Source organism: Pseudonaja textilis, chromosome 8 (assembly GCF_049901715.1).
Source record: "Pseudonaja textilis isolate UNSWEBS1 chromosome 8, rPseTex1.2, whole genome shotgun sequence".
Lineage (NCBI taxonomy): Eukaryota > Metazoa > Chordata > Lepidosauria > Squamata > Elapidae > Pseudonaja > Pseudonaja textilis.
This window is the reverse complement of record NC_141997.1, coordinates 41,485,096-41,504,473: the sequence shown is the minus strand read 5'-3', so window position 1 is coordinate 41,504,473 and position 19,378 is coordinate 41,485,096. Positions and strand designations below refer to the sequence as shown.

General features: G+C 44.0%; 1 protein-coding gene across 3 annotated transcripts in view; it reads left to right on the top strand.

Moving 5' to 3' along the window:
- Positions 1-19,378, top strand: part of PIBF1 (progesterone immunomodulatory binding factor 1) — a 95,949-nt gene that overhangs the window by 26,769 nt on the left and 49,802 nt on the right. For all 3 annotated transcript variants that reach the window (XM_026705317.2, XM_087938022.1, XM_087938021.1), the window contains exon 10: positions 4,865-4,963. In XM_026705317.2, the coding sequence (XP_026561102.2) occupies positions 4,865-4,963 (99 nt within the window). The remainder of the gene's footprint in view (positions 1-4,864; positions 4,964-19,378) is intronic.

Sequence of the window (19,378 nt, the reverse complement as noted above, 5' to 3'; positions counted from 1 at the left end):
AGTGCTTTACAGCCCTATTTAAGTGGTTTACAGAGTCAGCATCTTGCCCCCAACAATCTGGGTCCTCATTTTACTGACCTTGGAAGGCTAAGCCAACCTTGAGCCTGGTGAGATTTGAACTGCCAAATTTCAAGCAGCCGGGAGGCAGCAGAAATAGCCTGCAGTACTGCACTCTAACCACTGCGCCACCGTGGCTCATGATTTTGATTCTTTTGATTCTACGCCTTTGGTTGTTGTTGTTAGTCGTTATTGAAGAGAACTCACTAACGTAGATCTGCATCTGAAGGAGAAACAGCACAAACAGAGCAAAAATAGCCAAAAGGAAAGAAATTGCGTTGGCTGCTTCCGGAGAAGACCCTGAAAGAAGATACACACGGCTTGTTTTAGCAATAGCAATAGCACTTAGACTTATATACCGCTTTATAGTGCTTTTACAGCCCTCTCTAAGCGGTTTACAGAGTCAGTCTCTTGCCCTCAACAATTTGGATTCTCATTTTACCCACCTCGGAAGGAAGGAAGGCTGAGTCAACCTCGAGCCTGCTGGGATTTGAACTGCCAAATTGTAGGCAGCTGGCTGCAGAAGTAGCTTGCAGTACTGCACTCTAACCACCGTGCCACAGAGGCTCAATATGATTATCATCATCTAATATAACGTAATTGTTATCATCATCTGAGGATGGTTTTGGAGGAAGCTTAGCTAGCTTAGCCGTGTAATGCCTAACGTGTGATGGCAGCCCGTTTCTCAATAGAAATAATTATAGCTCATCATCCTTGCCTTGAGGGGCAAGGAGCTTCCTTCCTTCTCTATCCTTAAGTGGAGTGAGGGTTGCGCTTTCTCCAAGGATCACTAAAACGCCTTTGGGCTCAGATCATAGCAAGAAATCTAGGCTTTGACACCAAGTTAGACCCTCTCAATGGAAATACAAAAAGCGTATGCTTCTCACTGTGATTTTCCTGGTCTGATTCACATGTTTTGGCTGCCCTGTCTTAAACCAACCCTGATGTCATCTGAGGTATGAATAAACTCCAAATAGATCAAGAATTAATATTAAGATGGGACCTCGAAACAAGCAAATCTACTTCTACACAACAGAAATGGTGCCAACTGCACAATTCTGGTTAACGCATGTCATCCCTTTTGTGCTATTTGCAGTGAGGGGCAGGCCTACAGAAATGACAGGGGATTAGGAAAACCCTTCCCAGCTTTTAGAAGAGAAGAATATAACAGAGTGGGAAGGGACCTTGGAGGTCTTCTAGTCCAACCCCCTGCTTAGGCAGGAAACCCCATAACATGTCAGACAAACGGCTGTCCAATCTCTTCTTATAAACCTCCAGCGTTGGAGCACCCACAACTTCTGAAGGCAAGTCGTTCCACTGGTGAATTGTTCTCACCGTTGTGAAGTTTCTTCTTAGTTCTAGGTTGCTTCTCTCTTTGGTTAGTTTCCATCTGTTGCTTCTTGTCCTGCCTTTCAGGTGCTTTGGAGAATTTTATTTGTGATACTCACGGAATTTTTCTTTTCCAAATTGCTTTTTTTCCCCCTCCTTTCCAAAGTCTGCCAGCACTGGCTTCATTTGCGGTATTAATTTTCCGACTACCGGTAGTCCTCGTCTTACAAAAGCTCATTCAGTGACCGTTTAGAGTTAGAACGACACTGAAAAAAAAATAAAGTGACTTACAACCGTTTTTCACTCTTACAACCGTTGCAGCATCTCCCCCCCCCCACGGTCACGTGATCAAAACTCAGGTGCCTGGCAACTGACTCATATTTATGATGGTTGCAGTGTTCCCCCGGGGTCAAGTGATTCCCCTTATCCGACCTTCTGACAAGCAGAATCGCTTAATTGCTGGGTTTGTAAAGTCAGGTTTATTGCTGACTTTACAACTGCGGTGATTCGCTTAACAACTGGCAAGAAAGGTTGCAAAATGGGGTCAAACTCACTTAAGAAACATCTCACTTCACAACAGAAATATTGGGTTCAATTGTGCTTGTAAGTCGAGGACTACCTCTATTAGTTGGAAGGCTGGATATCTCTAGTGGAACAGCCTAGAACAGTGGTGGCTAACCTTTTGGGGCCCCTGTGCTAAAAATTGCATGCTTGCTAACGTGCACACATTCGTTTGCCAGCACCCAGAATGCAATGCGTGCCCTCCCTCCCCATGCCCTCTGCGTATGTGGATGGGATTCCCCACCCCCTTACCTGTACTGTGCCTCACAGCTGATTTTTTGGGTTGGTTTGAGGCCTTTTTTGGCCTCCCAGAGGCTTTTCAGGACGAATTATAGGCCCGTTTCATCACTTCTGGTATTACAGGAAGTGACAAAACGGGCCTATAATTTGTCCCGAAAAGCCTTGTAGAGGCTTTTTCCAAGCCTCTGGGAGGCTGAAAAAGGCCTCGAACCAACCCAAAAAATCAGCTGTGAGGTGCACGCATGCGCAGTGAGGTAAGTTTGCCTGCAGCTCACGTGCCAGCACAATTGGCATGCCATAGGTTCGCCATCACGGGCCTAGAAGAGTACTGTTCTGACCTAGCTCCCCAAACACGACAAATCCTCTGTATTTAAATCAGTGATTCCTTTATTAGGAGCGCCAGCAGCCCCGGTAAAAGCGTCTCTCTCTTTCGCAGCAGTCTTATCAGTGGCTGACCAACAGGGAGATGAATAGTTGTCTGCCACATCCATTCATCTCCACCCCCGGCCTTTTATCCCCAGAACTAGGGTGGGGCTTTGCTAGCAGAAGTGGCTCTTCCGTCCCAAGGACCGGCCCATGGATTTCCACTGCTCTCCTCTCCTCTGCTTCTGCAAATCCGCGCATCAGGCACTGGACCCAGCTGTTCCTCCTTTTCCTCATCAGCCACTTCCAGACCTGGGGGCTGTTGACTCGCCATCTGAGGGCTGACAGACGGCCCAGGCTCTGCCTATGTCTCTCTCTCTCTCTCTCTATGCCAGCTCCATTCCCTCTCCCACGGCTCCTTCTCCTCTGATTCAGCTGCTGGAGTGACCGGTGGCCGAAAGGCCATGACAAATACCATGATAAATAAAATAAGAGGTCGCTGTTCCAAATAAGGTTGGGAAAGAAGTTGGTCAGATTTAGTTGGTGTTTGTAACCAGACCTCAAACATCTGTTCACCTGCAAAAGGCTACAGCTAGAAGGGCAAGTCTACAAATGGGTGTAAAAATACAATTGGTTTCTGCCCAAAGCAGGCAATAATTAGATTTTTAGAGCTCTTTACATTCGCCGGTATTGGAAGACTGAGGCTGTTGCAGGTTTGAAATCAGAACTAAGACCATGGAGAGATTCACTACATTTGGTGTATGCCCGGTCCAGTGCCATATGACATGAAATGAAGAGTGAATGGGAAGGATCCAGCAGAGGAAAGGATTCTTGTCAAAATAATAATAATAATAATAATAATAATAATAATAATAATAATAATAATAATAATAATGTGATTTTGAGCGTAAGGTTGTCAAACATAGAAGCTTATAACTAAGAAAGTCTCCAATTTGACTTTAAAATTGCTACTTTTTAAGCAACCTTTTTTTTATTGATCAAGAAGAGCGAAAGTTTGAATGTGGGATCTCTGTCAATCAAACCATGTCTTTAATGAGTAGAAACTGAGTGTCACATTATTATTATTACCTTTATTGTCAGAGTACAACATGTCTACAATGAGATTGGCTGAGCCTCCCTTATGCACACACCCCCCCACTCCCCCAAACACAACTCACAGTGAGGACAGAAGTCCCTAACCGAGTCCCAATCTTGTGACACTTATTACAAATGTCAGTGTTAGCCATTTGCTTCCACAAAACGCAGTCCAGGTAATTTAACTGAAGTCTCCAACTACGTAATGAGGAGGAGGAAGAGGAGGCCGTAGCAATAAGGGCGGTGGCTGGAAAAGAGATATTTTTAGCACAAAAGGGATTTGGACGCCCTTAGAAATCCACTGTCCTCTTTGCTTACTTTTCTTAAGCTTGATTGGTCGGGGCTTTTTTTCCCCCGTCTGCATCAGCCGCCTCCAATTTACCTGTGTGTCAACATCACTCAGGGCAACAGCACCTTATCCAGAGCGGGATAATGCCTGCATTCTTCCGCTGAATTAGATTCTTTGGCCTTTGATCCTGTCATCTGGGCGGCTGTGGCTGGAGCCAACTTCACCAACAGCCTTGGGAAGGCTCCGCCGTAGCGAACAGAAGAACAGGCCGGCCTGCTGGGAGTTTTATCTCGTTCGACGTACGGTCCTTCAAATCAGAAATGGGGCTTTTTAAGCAGGGCCCATTCTGTTGCTGTAAGGTGCCCGTTCTACAACATTTAGAAAAGGGAAAAGAAAAGAAAAACCCACCAAGAGGTTGGACTAAGACTAGGGAGTGCCAATTCAAGGCCACTTTCAGCCATGAAAAGAGAGGCAGCCTTGGTTCAGCTGCACGCTGAGCCCAGCCAACCTCACTCACAGATTCAGGGAATAGACCAGACTGAGCGCAGAGTTCGATGCTTGATTATTCAAAACACCGAAGTTTCCCTTGTTGGGGAAATAAATGTTGGCTTGTCCCTTTCCCGCCTTCCTTTTCGGTATGTGTGTGTATCGTCAGAAGGAGGATTGAATTGGTAGATATATTTTGAGAAGCCTGTTCTGGATGTGGACCAAAAACGTGGAACTAAGAGGCTGGTGAGGTGGGGGCGGGGGGAGAGAGGTGGAAGGAAAAACAAACTCTCTTTCAAGATCAAATTATATGGCATGTTGGAACCAGAAATACAAAACTCGCACCATCGCTTTTGAGCAAATACTTCAGAATAAAAGGAATGTTTATTGGGCAATCCTTTTTGTGTGTGTGTGTGTGTGTTATTTTTTTTTTTAAAATTTCAGAAACCTGAGAGAAGCAAGAGATAATGCCGTGAGTGAAAAAGAAAGAGCCGTGATAGCTGAAAAAGATGCACTGAGCAAACACGACCAGCTTTTGGAACAGTAAGTGCCTCCCCCATTTCTTGAGCGTAGCTTTTGAAAAAGAGGAAGGTTTGTGCAAATAAAGGGAAGGTCGGGGCTTCCCAAGAATGCATCGGTCTCCGTGCTGCTTGTTGTGAATTGCTGCGAAGACACAACTGGGATAAAGTGTTGTTGGGGATGAGAGCTAAAAACAAAATGTCTCATAAATGAATACGTGGTAGTGGAGCAGACAAATTAAGCTGGTTATTCCTTGGACTGCAACTTCCATGCTCCCTTTGCTGGAACCATAGAGGTTCTAAGCTCCACCCCCAAGGAAGGTCCCAGATGGGCATTGCAGCTGTGGATTTTCCAAGATTGGCGCCCGGCCTCCCGGTTGTTCGCTGCCCACTCTCTCCCTCTCCCCCACACCATTCAGGTGCCCCTTCTTCTCTCTCCCCAACAGAGAAGGTTACGGTGTCATTATTCCCGTGAAAAGCGGGGCTAAAAAACACGGAGCCACGACAAAGCTTTGGAGAGGCAACAATGGGCCCCGCTATGAAGCAAGGCTTTTCCCCTTGAGAAAGGAGTTGGCAAAAGGGCGAGAAGGTTGGTTAATCTTTTTCACGCATGTCATGAGGTTTTCATGAGATTATCAGTCGCAACCGAAAAGTGAAGCAACTTTTATGAGAGGCTGGCAACAGTGGGTGGGAACCTAAAGCCACATGGAAATCTTCTGTTTGTTTTGAAGGGGTGTATGGACATGTTGAATCTATGGTAGATTTTATACACTTTTCTTCAAAAAAAAACAAAACCCACATCTTTTTAGCTTTTCCCAAGAGATCCTATTTTAAATGTTTGGCTTTCTTTTGAGTATAGCGCAATAAACGGTGCAGGATCAAAAGAGTCAAAAAAGAATCAGGTTTTTTTCAGGCCAAAACCCTGCTCTGCAATTCTCAGGTTGGACAGATCATTTATTTGTTTGAAAATGTCCAGTGATGAAGCCCCCCCATGACTCCCAAGAGGAACTCTCATGGTCAGGGACTTCCTCCTAATTTTATTTCCCTCCCTCCCTCTCTCTCTCTCTCCCTCCCCTTCCTCTTTCTGCCTCTCTCTCTCCCCCTCTCCTTCCCTGCCTCTCTCTCTCCCTCCCCCTCCCTCTGCCCCACCGTCCCCCTTTCCCTCTCTCTTTCTCCTTTCCTCCTTCCCTCCTGTCACTCTCCTTCTCTTTTTCTCTCTTTTCCTCCTCCCTCCCTGCCTCTCTCTCTCTCCCCCTTTCCCTCTCTCCCTTTCCCTCTCTCTGTAAAGTTTCCACCATTGCTTCTCACCTTCTTCTTGGGCACTGTATCCTGGAGACTTCTACCCTCTCTTCCCCCGGGGGCCCTTCAAGGTGAAACTGACCTGGATCTTCCACCATTCTTCATAAGATTTTGATTCTAAGCCCTTCCCCATCCTTGACAGCTCCATCTGTGCTGATTCCAGGACTGCAATGTTCTTCTTGTATCTTGGTACCCAAAATGGTACGCAGTACTGTGCTCCAATCAGGGCCCTATAGAGTGCAAATATCATCTGCCATCATCAGATCTAGCCAAGACAGCACAGGCTCTGTATTGTATTGTGATTTTCTTGGTATTGTTGTTGTTGGTTGAAGCTACAGGCCCAGTAGAATCAATGTAAGACAATGCTGTAGCCAAAAGATTGAAATAACACCTGATCAGGGTGTACTTCCCACCATGAAGGCAGCTTGTGAGGCCCCTGTGAACCAGTTTCCCGGGGCCACCTAAATGGTCCTTCAGAATAGTGTTTATTTCACCGGCCTTATCGTTTAACAATAGGGACGTGGTGGCTCAGTGGCTAAGATGCTGAGCTTGTCGATCAGAAAGGTTGGCAGGTCGGCAGTTCGAATCCCCTAGCGCCACATAACCGAGTGAGCTCCCGTTCCTTGTCCCAGCTTCTGCCAACCTAGCAGTTTGAAAGCACGTAAAAATGCAAGTAGAAAAATAGGGACCACTTTGGTGGGAGGGTAACAGTGTTCCATGTGCCTTCGGCTTGTAGTCATGGTGGCCACATGACCATGGAGACGTCTTCGAACAGCACTGGCTCTTCAGCTTGGTAACAGATGAGCACCGCCCCCAGAGCCGGAAATGACTAGCACGTACGTGCGAGAGGAACCTTTACCTTTATCATTTAATATGTTATCATACTTACACCAGCCTAACATGGAATAAATGTAAGCCAAATGGATTTGTACTTTCCTGCATTTCTTCTCATCTCACAGAATGGAGTTGTGTGTATGTGTGTGTAGATAGAGAGATAGACAGATAGAGAAAGAGATATATAGATATGTCAACTGTTTCACCTTTGAGCTTTCCTTAAAAAAGAACAACAGATATTTTGCCAAGTTACCTACTGATGCATTTTTAATACTCTCTTATCAGTTGTTGCTTGTATCTGTTTTTTTTTTAAAAATTATCATTATTATTCTGTTTAACTCTAGTCAAGGATAGGGATTTGTTTACCGCTTCTGAAAACAGATCAAATAAATTGTTCATCTTTCTTGAGGTTTTTTTTTTCTCCTTTAACTGTGATCAGTTCCCTGCCTCCACTGAGGCCTGTTTCTGATGTATTTAAATAATTGTTTGTTGCTGTTCCTGATGATTTGAGGCCTTAGATAAGTTATTATTAGGCAGGCAAAGCAAATGTAGGTTCCGTTGTCCTTGCTTGAGTAAATATTTCATTTGTTTGTTGACTGAGAGAAACTGTTCTGTGTTTATATCTTCCTTGACTTGGCAAACTTTGGAAAGTGCTACGTTTTGGTCTGTTTCAGTGGTAGCTAACCTTTTTGGGCTCCTGTGCCAAAAATTGCACTTGCGCATACACGCTCACGTGCCAGCACCCAGAAAGCAATGCATGCACCACCACCCACGCCCCCTGCGCAAGTGTACACGATTCCCCCTCCCACCGTGCCCTTACCTCCACTACGCCTCCCAGCTGATTTTTGGCCCATTTGAGGACTTTTTCGGCCTCCCAGAAGCTCGAGGGAAGCCTCTGCAACCTTTGGAGGCCGAAAAAATCGGCCCGTTTCATCACTTCCGGTATTTTTGGAAATACAGGAAGTGGGGAAAGGAAGGAAGTGTTTTTCGGCCTCCAGAGGCTGCAAAGTCTTCCCTCGAGCCTCTGGGAAGCCAAAAAAGGGCCTCAAACGGGCCAAAAATCATCTGGGAGGCACACACATGCTCAATGAGGTATGTTTGCCTGGGGCTCACGTGCCCGCACAAATGGCTCTGCGTGCCACCTGTGACATGTGTGGTATAGGTTCGCCATCACGGGTCTATCTGATACATATTGCACTTCAATAGTATGTTTTCCAGTTGAAATTGTGTTGCAGTTTTAGTTTAAAAAACAAAACAAAACAACCCCCAAGCTTTATTCTGAGAAATTTGACGCAGTCCAGTTAACCTTTCGACTTTCTTTTTCTACCAAGCTCTAATAATTAGGGAAATAATTTCCCTTTCTGTTTTAAGAGAGCAAAACGCCGGTGTTAAAAATACTTGAGCTCACTGAAGGCAGCAGAAACGAAGAGGAGTGAGTGTTAAAATTAATTTTTAAGTCATCCTGAACCAAGGAGATAACATAACAAATGCATTCACATTAATAAATAACATTTGCCCACATGAGGTCACGTTTGTGATGCCTGAAAGGAATCCCCAAGACAAAAAACGCATTATGTTGCACAGACCCTGGTTACCAGCGTTGGTAGGATCCAAAGCCCTTGGACATATTTGTTTATACAAAGACGGTGGAATGCTGCCTAGCTTGAATGGTGGAGAATTCGCCTCTGGCAAATCTTGTGATGAAGAGTGTAACTAACACCCAATTTTCTAGTCAAGTACAATTATCATAACTTTATTCCCGACCGGTGATTGGGAAGTGACTTGCTTTGTCTGTTAAACGCAAACAAAAGTTTCGCGTTGAGTATAAAATAATAGCCCTGGCTGTTGCAGGGTTCCAGAATCTGCTTTCGGTTACGTGGTCGGTCTTTTTCTCTCTATGAACGAATCAATATCTTACATCAGTCGGAAACATTGCTCTCTGGGTGCACAGTTGCAGAAATCATTTCCTAAGGTGGCTTATGGATGGTGGCTAGAGAAGAAGTGTGTTGAAAAACCATGTGTGGTCCAAAAAAAGGAAAAGAAGAAATATGATGTGGTTGTTGGAACCTGGGATAACGGATAATCAGAGTTGGAAAGGGACCTTGTAGGTCATCTAGTCCAACCCCCTGCCCAAGCAGGAGACCCTACACCAGGGGTGTCCAACCTTGGCACCTTTAAGACTTGTGGACTTCAACTCCCAGAATTCCTCAGCCAGCAAAGCTGGCTGAGGAATTCTGGGAGTTGAAGTCCACAAGTCTTAAAGTGCCAAGGTTGACTCCCTGCCCTACACCATTTCTGACAGATGGGAGTCCAATTTCTTTTGAAAGCCTCAAGTGATGGCGCTCCCACAACTTCCGAGGGCAAGCTGGGACCTGTAGACGTACAGACGACCTGTGAACTGTAAAGCAAAGCTGGCTGAGGAATTCTGGGAGTTGAAGTCCACAAGTCTTAAAGTTGCCAAGGTTGGACTCCCTGCCCTACACCATTTCTGACAGATGGGAGTCCAATTTCTTTGAAAGCCTCAAGTGATGGCGCTCCCACAACTTCCGAGGGCAAGCTGGGACCTGTAGACGTACAGACGACCTGTGAACTGTAAAGCAAAGCTGGCTGAGGAATTCTGGGAGTTGAAGTCCACAAGTCTTAAAGTTGTCAAGGTTGGACTCCCTGCCCTACACCATTTCTGACAGATGGGAGTCCAATTTCTTCTTGAAAGCCTCAAGTGATGGCGCTCCCACAACTTCCGAGGGCAAGCTGGGACCTGTAGACGTACAGACGACCTGTGAACTGTAAAGCAAAGCTGGCTGAGGAATTCTGGGAGTTGAAGTCCACAAGTCTTAAAGTTGCCAAGGTTGGACTCCCCTGCCCTACACCATTTCTGACAGATGGGAGTCCAATTTCTTCTTGAAAGCCTCAAGTGATGGCGCTCCCACAACTTCCGAGGGCAAGCTGGGACCTCAGGTTCTGGGCTGTTTTCAACCAGAGAAACTCCCTGAATTAACATAGAATAATGGAAGGGATCTTGGAGGTCTTCTAGTCCAACCCCCTGCTCGAGCAAGAGACGGTATACCATTGTGGACAAATGGTTGTCCGGTCTTTTTTTGTTGTTGTTGTTGAAAGCTTCTACTGACGGAGCACCCATAACTTCTGAAGGCCAGACGTTCCATTGGTTGATTGCTCTAAATGTTAGACATTTTTTTCCCCTTAGTTCTTATTTCTCCTTCCTTGGTTAGTTTCCAAGCATTGTTCCTCATCTTTGCCTTTCGATGCTTTGGAAAACTGTTTGAACCCACTTGCCTTTGCAGAACCTCCTCAAAATTGAAGCACTGCTATCAGGTCACCCCTGGACTTTCTTTTCATTAGACTAGACATGCCCAGTTCTTGGTTTGTTTTAGGATGGTTTTGAGCTAGTATGTCTGTCTGTGTTATCTGTCTGTTGTCTGTGTCTGTCTCTCCCTCCAGTCTACTGAACCACCCACAGCGGTGGGGGTGGGGGTGATGGTGATGATTATGATGACGATGATGATGATAATGAGAACTTTGTAACCGGAAGATAAAACAACAATAACCTGCTTGCATCCTAAACTGGAAAAAGAAATGAATTAAGACCAATATTGTTGGGGGTTGTTGTGGTTCGCTTGGCAGCAGGTGCGGACGGCTGAGGTCTCTGAGAGCGAGGATTCGGATGAGGGCCCTGCGTGTGATGCAGGGATGGGGCCAGGAATGCTGCCTTTGGAGATTGTGGAGTCTGGCAGCGGTGAAGCAGAGGACCCCAGGGGTGCCTGTGCCCAGTGCACGTGCGTTCACGGCTACTCGAAGGAAAGAGCAAGTGAAGCAGCACGGGCGATTCGGGAGTAAGGCTACAAGGTGATGGCTGCTCCCATAAGGGATAAAAGCCAGCCTTCGGGGTTGGCTTCTTTGCAAGAAGCAAGGAAGTTCTTTCAACTCCCAAGTTCTCGTGGCAGTCCTGTCTGTTCTGATTCGTGTTTGGAGATTTTTGATTTGGAATACTTCTCCGTAGTTAATCTTGTATTGTGAGCAGCCTTTCGTAAGCTTGAAAGAGCGTGCTCTTATCTGGGACAGTTAGTTTTAAGGACTCTTTGCTGTGAATGAACAGAATTCACAGAAATGCATTAAAAAAAAACTTTGGTTTTATATATACTTTGTGTTTATTTGATTTGAATGAGGCTTCGGTCAGAACAGGGGGTAATATGCTGACTTTGTAAACCCTCAGAGAGCGTTATAAGTCAGGCCCCCCCAACCCATGGGCCACAGCCCACTACCGTGGCCTATTCAGAACCAGGCTGCACGAGCGATGCGCCGGTACGGACCCACGTACAAACTTGACTTAAAACAATATGGCAACGTTAGGTTGGGTTAACATTTGCCCAAATAACAAAAGTGTTTTAAGCAAGGGTTGATGGTTAGTTTGGAAGCTCTGACATGTTTGGTACATGTCACATGATAAAACAACAGCACCCTGATCCAATAATCCAATCACCAGTTTGTGTTGAATTACTGCTATAAGTGGAGCGGTCTAAAACTCTCAACTGCTATTGATAGAGCTATTGCTGTTTGTTTCAGATACTCTACCAAGAGGCTGACCTGAAGGAGGTGGGGACGGAAAATCAGAATATTTTTAATGAAAATCAGAATATTCTTTATGGAGATTCTCAACCATCCAGGTCATGGTTGTCCCAAAGGTGCTTTTTCGAGAGGCAGCTGGACTTTCTGGTTTTTCTGTGAAGACATTTAGCTTTTTACCCAAAAGGCTTCTTCAGTTCTGACAGGATGGTGGGGAATGGAAGGATTTGTATTCCTTGCAGAGACAGCTGGTCAGTTGCATCCTTTTAGAGGGCTAGGGTTTTTCTTTTTCAGGAAAAGAAAAGGTGCTTTTTCTTCAAATCAAAAACAAGATCCTGAAAAAGCACATTTGGGAACAACCATGACTTGGATGACTGAGAATCTCTACAGACTTTTAGCTATACAATTTGGGATGAACACCCTTGGAATGGCGTGGGAGTAGGAATGGATTTCCAGAGGAAAAAAAATGCAGAATACGGGAACCATTAGCACTACTCAGGCAACTTTGAGGACACAGATAAACCTCCAAATGCTCCAATGACCCTCTAAAACAGAGGTCTCATTCTCGCGGGCCAATTGCGGCCCGCAGGACAATATTCTGTGGCCCCCACCGTGATATGAAAGTATAATATTAGTGCCGGATTTGAGGATATTTTTTTAACGTTTTTTGTGGAATCCCTTATGCGGCCCAGCCTCACCCAGACTCTGCCTCCAGTGGCCCCCAGGTAAATTGAGTTTGAGACAGCTGCTCTAAAACAGGGGTCTTCAAACTTGACAGCTTTAAGTCTTGTGGACTTCAACTCCCAGAATTCCTCCTCCAGTCATGTCAGCTCAGGAATTCTGGGAGTTGAAGTCCACAAGTCTTCAACTTGCCAAGTTTGAAGACCCTTGTTCTAAAAGGATGCAAAGGACCAGCTGTCTGCAAGGAGTATAAATCCTTCCATTCCCCACCAATCAGTCAGAGCTGAAGAAGCTTCTTGACAAGCGAAACATCTTCAAAGAAAAATCAGAAAAGTCCAGTTGCCTCTTGAGAAAATCATCTTTGGACATAATCTTTTTTTTCCCCCAGCCAGGTTTTTCCTCTTGGATCACAGCCATTGGCTTGAATATGTTATGTAATGGAGCCCATGAGTAATCTGGCATATGGCTAAGGAACGAAGGCTCTATCTGACACCAACAAGTATCCTGATATGTGGTAAAAATGGAGAGCGTGTCCCAGGAACCTTTACAAAGATGCAGGATAGAGATAGACCATGACTCCTGCTGCCTTAGACTCGAGGCCAAAATCATGGTCCAGCATCACAGGAGGAAAGGAGAACCTCAGGTTCCTCACTAGAAGGGCAGTTGAGAAGAAATCTGATCCTAGGTGGTACATTTACCCCAACCTCAGAAACACTCGGGTTTGGCTGAGCCTTTATGCAAATGTTTATAATTGTAAGGATTCCTAAATTAGAATAGAATAGAGCTGAAAGGGGCCTTGGAGGTCTTCTAGTCCAGCCCCCTGCTCAAGCAGGAGAACCTATACCGATTTAGATCAGTGGCTGTCTGAGCTTTTCTTAAAAACATCCAGTGATGGAGCGCCCACAGTTTCTGGCTGTGCCACTGGTTAATTGTCCTCAGGAATTCCCGGTTGCTGGTGTCCCTTGCCCTCCAAGATCACCCAACTTTTGCCCCAAATCTGCCTAGACAGGATCTCTTGATAGTTCATACCATGTCTTTGAGGAAAGCCATAGTCATGGAAGGCTGGACCTTCAGAAATAGAGGTGTGGTGACCACCTGGGCATCTTCCATGCCCACCTAGAGCCAAGAAGAAAGGAGGGGCATCATGAGAAGGTCCCTCCCTTTAACAAAAAATCAGATCCATGGCAACACAGATAGTCTTCAACATACTAAGCCCAAAGTGTCCACAGTTGTTAAGCGTATCCCTGCAGCTGTTAAGATGGTCATGAAGCCAATCTGGCTTCTCCCATTGACTTTGCTTTTGCTTGTCAAAAGGTTGCAAAAGACTATCATATGACCCAGTCGTAAATAGTTTTGCCAAGTGTCCAAATTTTGAACTGCGTGACCATGGAGGATGCAACAACAGTGAAAAACAGCCATAAGTCACTTTTTCAGGGCCCTGGTGACATTGAATGGTCACGAAACAAATAATTGGAAGTTGAGGACTGCTGTACGTCTACAGTTCACAGATCAGTAAAGAGAAATAGCAATAGCCCTTAGACTTATAAATCACTTCACAGTGCTTTTACAGCCCTCTCTAAGCGGTTTACAGAGTCAGCCTCTTGCCCCCAACAATCTGGGTCCTCATTTTACCCACCTCGGAAGATGGAAGGCTGTGTCAACCTTGAGCCAGTCATGATCAAACTGCTGGTTATGGGCAGAGTCAGCCTGCAATACTATATTTTAACTACTGTGCCACTATAGCTTCCTTCCTTCCTTCCTTCCTTCCTTCCCAATAGCACTTAAACTTATATGCCACTTTACAGCCCTCTCTAAGCGGTTTACAGAGTCAGCCTCTTGCCCCCAACAATCTGGATCCTCATTTTACCCACCTTGGAAGGATGGAAGGCTGTGTCAACCTTGAGCCAGTCATGATCAAACTGCTGGTTATGGGCAGAGTCAGCCTGCAATACTATATTTTAACTACTGTGCCACTATAGCTTCCTTCCTTCCTTCCTTCCTTCCTTCCTTCCTTCCTTCCTTCCTTCCTTCCTTCCTTCCTTCCTTCCTTCCTTCCTTCCTTCCTTCCCAATAGCACTTAAACTTATATGCCACTTTACAGCCCTCTCTAAGCGGTTTACAGAGTCAGCCTCTTGCCCCCAACAATCTGGATCCTCATTTTACCCACCTTGGAAGGATGGAAGGCTGTGTCAACCTTGAGCCAGTCATGATCAAACTGCTGGTTATGGGCAGAGTCAGCCTGCAATACTATATTTTAACTACTGTGCCACTATAGCTTGCTTGCTTGCTTGCTTCCTTCCTTCCTTCCTTCCTTCCTTCCTTCCTTCCTTCCTTCCTTCCTTCCTTCCTTCCTTCCCAATAGCACTTAAACTTATATGCCACTTTACAGCCCTCTCTAAGCGGTTTACAGAGTCAGCCTCTTGCCCCCAACAATCTGGGTCCTCATTTTACCCACCTCGGAAGGATGGAAGGCTGAGTCAGCCTTGAGTCAGTCATGATCAAACTGCTGGCTTTGGGCAGAGTCAGTCTGCAATACTATAAGCACTGTGCCACTTCCTTCCTTCCTTCCTTCCTTCCTTCCTTCCTTCCTTCCTTCCTTCCTTCCTTCCTTCCCAAGCAATAGCGCTTAGACTTATACGCCACTTTACAGTGCTTTACAGCCTCTCTAAGCAGTTTGCAGAGTCAGCCTATTACCCCCAACAGTCTGGGTCCTCATTTTACTGAATCAAATTGCTAGCAGCCAAAGAAAGAAAAGCACTGAAGATAAAGTTGTAGCCATGATTATATAGATTATGAGTTTTGAGAATCTCTCGTTTTCTGGTCAGTGTAAGTTGTCCCCCTTATGTTAAGCTTAGTCATTTAGGGACCTAATGGCTGAGAGCTAACCAAGCTTGTTCTTCTAACCGGTCTTTATTCTGACCTAAAGAAACTCTGTCTTTTAGATCGAAAGAACAGCTACCCGAAATTATTTTCATTCTTCTGTGTGTGATAGAACGGGGTGGGGCAGTCCCCACATCCTTTTTGGAGCCACCCAAAATCTGGCAGACCAGTTGATGAAAGCCAGTGTCACTTTTTCCCCCATCATCTTGAAAGGTATATAAGCCCTAAAATAGTATTGACCCCAAAGAACCATATTCCCAAGGAACACCCCACCCTTTGGAAAAAAAAAATAAATAGAAAATCCTGTGCTGGCCGTACATAGTGTCTGTTTTCCATCCGTGGCTCCTTCAGAAAGATTTTAAATTTATCCATGCTAGACCCTTTGAAGCAGAATCCAGAACCTAGATAGAAGCTCCTGGAGATTGAAAGTATTTTTTTTTCTCTTGGAGACAACTGTGGAAAATGTCTACATATGATGCCGGTAAAGGAAAAAGTGAGACATTTTCTGGGTAAGGGCTTGGTTCCACATGGGGAGGAAGATGAAGTCCTTCTGGAGAGATTTGGAAAAAAAATTATTGCCACTGAAGTTCTTCACCAAGGACTCTTTAACCTGTTTGTCCTGGGTTTTTATTTTCTTCATAGTCCTTTCTGACCCGGAATAGTTGCTTGGTGGACAAATACCTTCAAAAACGAAGATACGTTGAACATCATGAAAGGTGTTCCTTATCTAAAGAAGCTTGGAATGGAATGGAATAGAAATGGAATGGAATGGAATGGAATGGAATGGAATGGAATGGAATGGAATAGAATACAATAGAAGAATCGAGTAGAATAGAATAGAATAGAACAGAACAGAACAGAACAGAACAGAACAGAACAGAATAGAATAGAATAGAATAGAATAGAATTGAATTCTTTATTAGTCAAATGTGATTGGGCACACAAGGAATTTGTCTTGGTGCAAATGCTCTTGGTGTACATAAAAGAAAAGATACATTCGTCGATAGTCAAGAATCATCAGGTCCAACATTTAATAATAGTCATAGGGAACAATAAGCAATTAAATCATCCTAGGAAACAGTCAGTATAAATCCTAAGGATACAAGCGACAAAGTTATAGTCATACAGTCACAAGTGGGAGGGGACGGGTGAAAAGGAGTGATGAGAAGATTAATAGCAAGAGTAGTGCAGACTTTGTACAATGTTGAGGGAATTATTTGTTTAGCAGAGTGATGGCATTCGGGAAAATACTGTCCTTGTGTCTAGTTTTCTGATGTGTAATCTATAGTTTTGAGGGAAGGAGTTGAAACAGTTTATGTCCAGGATGTGAGGGGTCTGTAAATATATTCACAGCCCTCTTTTTGACTCGTGCATTATACAGGTCCTCGATTGAAGGCAGTTGGATAGTAATTGTTTTTTCTGCAGTCCTAATTATCCTCTGAAGTCTGTGTCTGTCCTGTTGGGTTGCAGAACCAAACCAGACAGACATAGAGGTGCAGATGACAGACTCAATAATTCCTCTGTAGAACGGTATCCACAGCTCCTTGGGCAGTTTGAGCTTTCTGAGTTGATGCAGAAAGAACATTCTTTGTTGTGCTTTTTTGATGACGTTTTTGATGTTAAATGTCCATTTTAGGTCTTATGATATAATAGAACCTAGAAATTTGAAGGTCTCTGTTGTTGATACTGTGTTGTCTAGTATTGTCAGAGGTGGTAGTATGGGAGTTTCTTCTAAAGTCTACCACTAAAGTCTACAGTTTTGAGTGTGTTCAGTTCCAAATTGTTCCGGTTACACCACAAGGCAAATTAGCTTATAGTTATGGACTGTTGGACCATATTTCCTACATAGCTCTTCCATGTCTAATCTTAAGGAACATTTGGCTCTGGAGTGATTCTTCCTTTAAAGCTTTTCTGCAATTATTGTTACTTTTTCCAAGCACACACACTGGTTGCTAAAAAAGAAAAGGCCACATGATTGCCCAAGCCTCCATTGGAAATACTGAGATGTCCACTTGGGAGTTGGAAACAACCAGTACGAGTTGTGGATCTCACAGGACATACAGGCTGAAGAGTTCTTGGTAGAGACCTTCAGTGGGTATGAAATTCCAAATGTCTCTTGAAGGACTTCATCTTCCTGCCCAAGTTTAACCAAGCCCTTTCCCAGAAAATTTCTCATCAAAAGAAAACAACAACCCACCATCCAGTAAGAGTTGCAGATCTCACAGGACATACAGGTTGAAGAGTTCTTGGCGGAGAACTTCAGTGTGAGTGAAACATTCCAGGTCTCTCCCAAAGGATTTCATCTTCCTCTCCGAGTGAAACCAAGCCCTTACCCAGAAGATTTCTCACAACAAACTTTCAGTAGGATTTGGGCTGGGAAGGGCAACTAGGATCAGTGCCACGATTGGCTTTCCAGTCTTAAAACTCTGGAAACCGCGAAAGAGCTTCTAAACTGAAAGCCTCCCAAAGCCCAACTCGAACATTTGTAAAATTCAGAGCCACCAGTTGAGAGAAGCCCAAGTTCGCTGTGTTAGCTCTCCTTCCCTCTGAACAGGTTAGTCCTTAAGGGAGGAAGCAACATGAAGAGACCACTCTAGTCCTGCATTGGCAAAGCCTACATTTTAATGCACAATGCTCAGGATCCCAAAGGTTCAGATTTAGATAGGTATATAAATAAGCTACCTTGAATTATCTAGATTTAATTATCTAGATGTAGGTATTCAATGAGGAAATATGTGTTTGTGTGTATCTATCATATCTCTATCATATCTATCGTCTGCCTATTATCTATCTCTATCATCTCTCTTAATCATTTGTCTTGTGTGTATCTATCAATTATCTATCTCCATCTCTCTCTCGATCATCTAAGACAGATGTCTGTCTCTATCTCTATATCTATTTATCAACACATATATGCATGCACATACACACAAAAGTATGTATATGTATATATGTATGTATATATAGTATAAGATAAGATAAGATAAGAATTTATTTGTCATTACACTCGCAAGTGGGTGCAACGAAATGAGGTGCTCTTCCACAAGTAAAACTGGACAACACCATTGAAAGAAAAATAAAACTAAACACAACAGACCATACAATAATCTCTATACAGTTTAAAAATGTAAATATGTATATGTATATCTGTGTATATGAAATATAATATATGTGTATGTGTGAATATATATTTATATCATGCATGCATAACTGCACATACATACATATATACATACATGCATGCATACATACATACATACAGGTACAGTGTATCTAAGTCCACCACCACCACCACCCAAAAAAACTTGCTCAGAATAAAAGGGCAGATTTGGAAAAATAACTCCAGGGTTTGTACCCATAAGCTATAAAGAAGATATTTCATCACATTAAATTAAGAGAAGAAAAACAAAGGAGGGGATTATCCAAATGTATTCTCACACAGAAATAAATTTCACAGAGAGCATTCATTTCCCTTTTCAGATTACGAGGTAAGGTTATGATTTGTGTGCAAAATGGAGGGGGCTTCTCCCCCCCCCCCTCCGTAAGAATCTATCCTTACAAAACAAGTGTCTGCAAATCAAAATCCTTAGGATTTATCCTTTCGTAATTCATCTCAATTTGCTGCTTAGCGTATAAATCTCACAAGGGAGGAGGAGTCTTCCAACCACATAACAGTCGAGCTTTCTCAAAACAAATGCACACAAAAAGCTTAAGTCAGTTATAAAATGAGGTTATCTTTTCTCTCTAAAAATATGTGGCTGAAAAATAAGGAATTTAACACTAATGTAATTAAACGCAACCCGGGGATTGAATTATTGGACCCTGTTGCTGTTATTTTATCATCATATGATGTATACCAAACATGCCAGAACCTCCAAACTAAATATCAAGCCTTGTTTGAAACTTGTTTTGTTATTTTGGCAAACATATTGCCATATTGTTTTAAATTGTCTAACTGCCCTCTAACTTTGCTATTTGGAAGTCAGAGGAACCACTTGCAGTTCCTGAAAGATCTCAAGATAATTCTCACCAGATAGTAGAAATTACTGTCGACTGTCTCTGGCAGTGATTCCATTTTTTCATGGGGCTGTTGATGAAAATAGGAATGCCAACACGATCTCCAACGTCCAATGACAGTGTTGTGATTCGCCGGCAACCTGTGGAG